Here is a 6,616-nt window from a genome sequence, read left to right as displayed (position 1 = left end):
TCTCTCTCTCTCTCTCTCTCTCTCTCTCTCTCTCTCTCTCTCTCTCTCTAGAGTAACAAGGAATATTTGGAGTCTGTTGGAATTCTCTATGGCTTCTAAGGAAGGCTTGTTTTCTTCACTGCATATCCAATGTCAGTGGCTCCAATTAATCTCTTGCTGATCCTGGGGCAGGAGTTAGGTGTTTCCATCAGCCCCTGCCTAGAATGCCACAATCTCTGTGGTCCAAGGAAAAGAGAGATGGAAGACCACGCTCTAGTTCATAATGTTCCTCCCACACATTGTCTTGGGCCACTCACAGGATCAAAACTAAGCTCAGCAAAGTGGGAATGTAGAAGAGGGGTGTATATGGGTGAGCACAGGAATTAAAAAGGGACTTCAGATCTGAGTGAATAGCACCATATGCCACAGGGCTACCTTGGTTGGTTCAGTAAATATTTACTAACCCCTTAACATGTGTCTAGCACTACACTTCTTTTTGGGAACAGATACGTACATAAGGTATACCTCTGCTCCTATAGTTATTATTGGCTAGGGAGTTCCTACCTGATGGCCTAAGTTTTACCTAAACCATAGGCAGTTTTATCATCTTCTTAGACAAGGGGGAAGTTTGGATGCAAGGATTTGAGCAGAAGGGCAAATGTTTTAAATAACTGTTAAGTAAAATGGGAAAAGAAGCTGAAGGGGGAATATGAGGGTTCCAGATGACATAATGTGTCTGCTATGGACAGCTATCTCATAATTATGTCATGTTCTCTATCAGTGCATTGTAAGTGGAAGTTTTTGTCACACAAGCTACTCACTCCCAAATAACCACACAGAGGCTTAATATTAATTATAAATGCTCAGCCAATAGCTCGGGCTTATTACTAGCTAATTCTTGCATTTTCAATTAACCCTTATCTTTATCTACATTTTGCCACATGGCTTGGTACCTTTTCTCAGTATAGCATGCCCATTTTGCTTCTCTCTGCATCTGCATGCTACTCTGGAGTTCACCCTTCTCCTTCCCAGCATTCTCAGTTTGGCTTTCCCTCTTAACTTTATTCTGTTCAGCTATTTAGTAATACATATTCACACAGTGTAAAGGAATATTCCATAATGCATAATAACCTGGCTACTTCAAAATGCTCAACAGTAAATGTCTAAAGATTGGAGGGCTTTGAGCCAAACTAGACAGAGGTGATACCAGTAGTAAATAGAGTCCAAGCTAGGTGGTATTGTGCATTGAATGTAAATGTGCTCATAAGTTTATATGATTTGATTCCCAGCTGCTGGAACTATTTTGGGAGGTCCTGGAAACTATGAAATGTGACCACTAGCAAGTTTTTTTAATACCTACCCTGTACCTTTTCCCCAATCCTTTCCTCATGCCTCTCTCTGCTCCCTACCTTTCATGGGGAGGCAGGCTTTTCTTTTAACCATAATAAAGGCCAAGAAACATGGATCAGAGCAAATGACCATGGACTGAAAACTCTCAAACAATGAGTCAAGATGATTCATTCCTCAAGTTGCTTGAGGTATTTACTATATGATATATTTGCAACAATGAATGACTAACACCAAAAAATTTTGATGATAGAGAAATAGGATCATTGCTGTTGTCATCGGAAACTTTAGGGAATCCCACGTTGGACAAATCATGTTACTGGGGAATCCGGGACTCCATTTTGTGGATTCTTAGTCTTATTAATAAAAACAAGAATCAAAAGGGAAATTTGGAGAGAACTTACTAGATAGAGTTTGAGAGAAAAACCACAGTGTGGGAAAGCTGTAAATCTTGGCAGTTGGAGGAAACAGAGAAAAGAGAGAGAGCCATGCCTTTGTAAGCAGCCACACAGTGAAAGGGCAGGGCAGCTTCACAGAAAGAAGGCCCATGGGCATCAAGAAAAGCAAGCCCATGTGTTAGAAAAAGAGGAAAAAAAGAAAGGTTCAGCTTTTCTGAGTAACCCAGAAAAAACAGGCAGGCTTGTAGTCAGGCTTCCTTTGTACTACCAGTTCCCAAAAAATGGTACAAGACGTCTTATTAGTGATGAGAGCTTGGCCTTACCTTAGACTTGTTCCCAGATAGCTTTTATAATTTAAATCAGCCCGCTTCTATTAATCTATGTTCTGCCATGTGGCTCATGACCTCTCTCCCTACTGCACATCCAACTCTGAATCTGGCTGGTTAATCCCTTCTGCCACAGATTCTTCCCAAGTTTCTCTCTCTCTCTCTCTCTCTCTCTCTCTCTCTCTCTCTCTCTCTCTCTCTCCTTAAGCTCCACCTATCCTCTTCTGTCTTACTATTGGCCATTCAACTCTTTATTAAACCAATCACAAGGCGCCTTAGGCAGAGACAAATCTTCACTGTATACAAAAAGATTATCCCACAACACAGGCTTGTCAGAGCTGCTTGGTGGTGACTCTGTCAGCCACTACATAGGGTGCTGGGTGTGTGGGGAGGATATTTATTCCTCCCATCTTCTTAACCTGATTTTAGGTGGATCAGTGTTGTAATAGGCCACCTGGCAGCTCAGACCAGAAATAATCACACAGAATCTGTTTTATTTAAATCACTGCTTGGCCCATCAGCTCTAGCTTCTTATTGGCTAGATAATTTAACCCATCTCCATTAATCTGTGCATTACCACGAGGTCGTCCCCTACCAGCAAAGTTTCAGCATGTCTGTCTCTAGTGGCAGCTCTATGTCTGTCTGTATACTGCTATGTCCCACCATTATAATGGACTAAACCTCTGAACTGTAAGCCACCCTAATTAAATGTTTTCCTTTGTAAGAGGGTTGTTCACAATCATCTATAAGGGAATCTGTTGTCCTCTTCTGGCCTGCAGGCATACATGAGGACAGAGCATATATATATATAAATAAATCTTGAATAAAAAAACAGGATTTACTAATGGATCTTTATGCTAGTCAAGTATAAAGCATAAAATTAAAGGTGAACTTTCTTCAAAGGGCAGTGGTAACTCATGCCTTTACTCCCAGCACTTGGGAGTCAGAGGCAGGGGGATTTCTGATCCCCATGCCCCTATTCGTGCAAGTGGTATTTTTGTCAAGGCTGGTCCCAACAAACTAGTGTACAGGGAGGGGAGTAAGTGTGGTACAAACCAAGGACTTAATGATCCAAAGCCAGACTACTGCAGGCTATGGTTTCACTGCTGGGAAGTGCTCCATCTGGAAGAGCAGAGAGCATGAGAACTAGCTAAATGAACATCACCCAAGCTTCAACTGTTCCTCAGAAGTTGTCCCTGGAGAGCAGGGTTGTGTCTACCTGCAATTTTATATTGATCTTGCAATCAAATGCTGAGTTAACTAGGGACAGTGAATTGCCTCCGATTCTGTCTCCCTCCACTGACAATCCCAATTGCTTGGTAGCTGCTAAGGTAAAGAGGTCACGATAATAAAGAGTCTGCTTTTGAAGCCCTCAGTGCCTCGAGACAATGTGATGTCTGCACTGGGTGCTGATGCTTTCCTCTTGGGTCGATCATATTCGGATTAGTTCTTTGCCCTGATTGCTGCTCACTAACAGGAATGTCCGCTCTTTTGGTACCGGGATATTATAAACATTTACCTAATCGTGGTAAAATAGTATCCATTGCCTAATCATACAAACAAGATAAAAACTATGAGACATGAAAATGAAAACACAAAAACGCAGGACAGGAGAGGCTGAGGCAGAAGTCAGAATTGTTCCAAGGAGGAAGGTCATCTTTCAGTTTTGGACATCAAAGTTATTTATAAATCACAAAATTAATGCAGAGTCCACTGAATCTGCTTTCCTTAACTTCAGTCTGTGCAGCCACTAACCTTCTCTCTTTCCCATATTTTTGCCTTTTTCTAGTATTTTATATAGAATTTGTACAAGATGCAATCTTTCACGTTTCAGTTTCTTCAGGAATATTCTTCATGTGTCAGATACAGGCTAGAGAAGGTCAAAGATAAGATGTCTCACATCTGAGTGCCCTTCATTGCAAGTCATCCTAGTAAAAACACCTAAAGAAAATCAGAGTCTATCGGTTACATTTTTCTAATATGCCTTAAAATAATTATTAAAATTAAGAATGCCTCTTTGAATACCATTAAGTTCATCTCCTACAGTATCAGTGGTAAGCACATCTCATTTATGAAAATACTTAATTTAAAAAATCCTCTAATAACCCTAAGAGCTTTATTTTCAGCCATTGGTTTGGACTATTGATGCTTAAGTAGCTATCAGGAAAATTTCTAAGTAATGATGATGACTGAACCCCACACAACATTGTAACATGTCTATGTTTGCCATTCCCTTAAAGGTGAACCTAAACATTTTAACTTTGCTATCTATGTTCCCATTGTCTTGGTTACTTTTCTATTGTCCTGACAAAACACCATGACCAAGGCAATGTGGCTTGGTACCTGTTATCAGCGAGGCATTCTCATCTTGCTTCCTCTGCGTCTGGATGATGACCGCAGACTGACCTTTCCTCTTCCCAGAATTCTCCTGTTCTGGTTGCCTACCTCTACTTCCTGCCTGGCTACTGGCCAATCAGCATTATATTAAAATACAAGTGACAGGGTACAGCCCATTGTCCCATAGCACTGTTGTGGCTAACTGATGAATCTGGAGGGGATGGAGAGAGAGGAGGGTGCCATTGTCAGGATTTGGAGATGGGAGAGTTCTACATCTACTTCTCCACGGTTTGCTGTTTTGATTTTTGTTTGTTTGTTTGTTTGTTTAATGAGGTGAAATTACATCAGTTTGGAGTATCTGAAGCAACCTTAAAATAGGAAATGGTATCAGAGGTTGCCTGAAGAACTGGAGGGGCTTAGAATCATTTTGATCACAGCAAAACCCGATGCCCGATATGCTGTGCTTGACTGTATGCTGAAGGAATGACCCGAGACTTTGGAAAAGCAGAAGGGACCTATTTGAATCTGGGTATTATTATCTGTGCTGCAATAATCCATGAGAAACAGTCTGTCAGATTTCTTACACTGCTACTAAATAAAGGTGCTAACTAAATACTGCTTTCAAGTTATCCTTCAGTATATATTATTTCAAAATGAACTTGGTTCGTATTTGGTGGTAGGTTCATATCACAGTTCCAAACCCTAATTAATTCAAAGCTGATCTGGTCTAAACACTCAGTTGTACGAGAGTATGCTGAATTCCACCTCTGGCAAGGTGGTGTTCTATCGGTAACCTGTTTCTGTTAGTCAGCTTTCATCACTTCCACAAAGCACCAGAGGAAATCTTTGAAAGTAGAGAGATTCAGTTCACAGCTGCTTGGCCCTGTTGCTTTGTACTTGTGGTGGCATGGTGCATCCCACAGAAGAGAAAGAGAAGGGAATGAGACCTTCCAAACCTCCCATCTCCCCAGTTACAGAAGTGCCTCCAGCCAGACCCCAACTCTTAAAGTTCTTCTGCTCCCCACTACCACTGAGATGCTGGCAAACAGGTCTTCGAGGGACTTTTAAGATCAAAACCCTAACAACTTCATTGCCATCTTTTCCTCTAACGATTGTCCTGGGATTGAGCCCACAATACTCTGTAGACATTCTTGAACTTAACCAGCAATGTCAGTAACATACAATATTAGCGTTCTTACATTTTGGGCTTTTTATTTTATTTAAGAAAACGCAAAGATTCCAAGTACAGATTTTGCTTTTAAAAAACACTACCATAAACAAAGGCTACTCTGTAATCAGAATCCTAATTATTTTTCTGCATGAAACAGCCTAGAACAGCTGTCAGTTGTAAATGGAAGGATTCCAGGAAGCTACTAACTTGATGGTGTCTATAATGGCCCTTGTCGGGTTTAGGTTTTACTGAGTTTCTCTTGTTACTTGTTTTCTACTAAAACAAACTAAAAATCACACCCAGATCTTAGAATTCTTAAATGCTATTAAACATACAAAGGGAATTTTAGTTTTATACAAAAAAATTGCAACTACGTACATGAAAACTGAGCAAGAGGATGGTTTCATGGAAGTTGGATGACGTCAGCAAACGTCATTTCCCTTTTATGGGAGGTTTCAAGCTCTTTTTCCCAGGATTTAACGATAAAAAAAAAAATCAGCTATCAAAGACTTGGCCGGTTGCCTTTTTTTTCCCAACAATATTAGATTCAATTTGGTCCTATCCCTGCATTGTCGCAGAGGGCTCAATTTAACCTTCTCCTTTAGACCTTTAGACTCAAACTATTTTCTTCAGAAAAAGTCAAACCGCTTTCCAAGGGTCAAAGAGCCCAGCTACAGCTCTGCAGAGCGGGGAGGAAAGCGAGTCCAGACAGCCATGCGAATCCAGACCTCACGCAGCCTCTCGGATCGTAAATGATCACGAGAGACGAGAGAGATGGGACCAAAGGCTCCATCCATCCTTCAAGCGGGAGACAAAGGTAATTCAGCGCGTGCGGGGACCGGGTGGCGTGACTCCAACCAGACTCCCGGGACAAGCCAGGCACTGGGCAGAAGCAGAGCACGGTCCAGGGCGGGGCGGGGCGGGACGGAGGTTCCCGGCAGGAGGGGCGTGGCTGGGAACGCCCTGGCCCCGCCCCACATCAGGCCACGCCCCTGGAGTCCCAGGTCACGCGCTGGGCTGACCCGCGACCTCGGGCCTGGGGAGGCGGGCCGCGGCGG

At 42.3% G+C, this 6,616-nt stretch overlaps 1 protein-coding gene across 1 annotated transcript in view; it reads left to right on the top strand.

Moving 5' to 3' along the window:
• The window catches only part of Nampt (nicotinamide phosphoribosyltransferase), a 38,632-nt gene that overhangs the window by 4,380 nt on the left and 27,636 nt on the right, over positions 1-6,616 (top strand). The window contains exon 2 of the mRNA XM_026778837.1: positions 6,172-6,375. Within this exon, the coding sequence (XP_026634638.1) occupies positions 6,172-6,375 (204 nt within the window). The remainder of the gene's footprint in view (positions 1-6,171; positions 6,376-6,616) is intronic.

Source organism: Microtus ochrogaster, chromosome 1 (genome assembly GCF_000317375.1).
Source record: "Microtus ochrogaster isolate Prairie Vole_2 chromosome 1, MicOch1.0, whole genome shotgun sequence".
In the NCBI taxonomy this organism is placed as follows: Eukaryota; Metazoa; Chordata; class Mammalia; order Rodentia; family Cricetidae; genus Microtus; species Microtus ochrogaster.
Note: the sequence above shows the minus strand (reverse complement) of the source record. Positions and strands in the feature narration are given on the sequence as shown.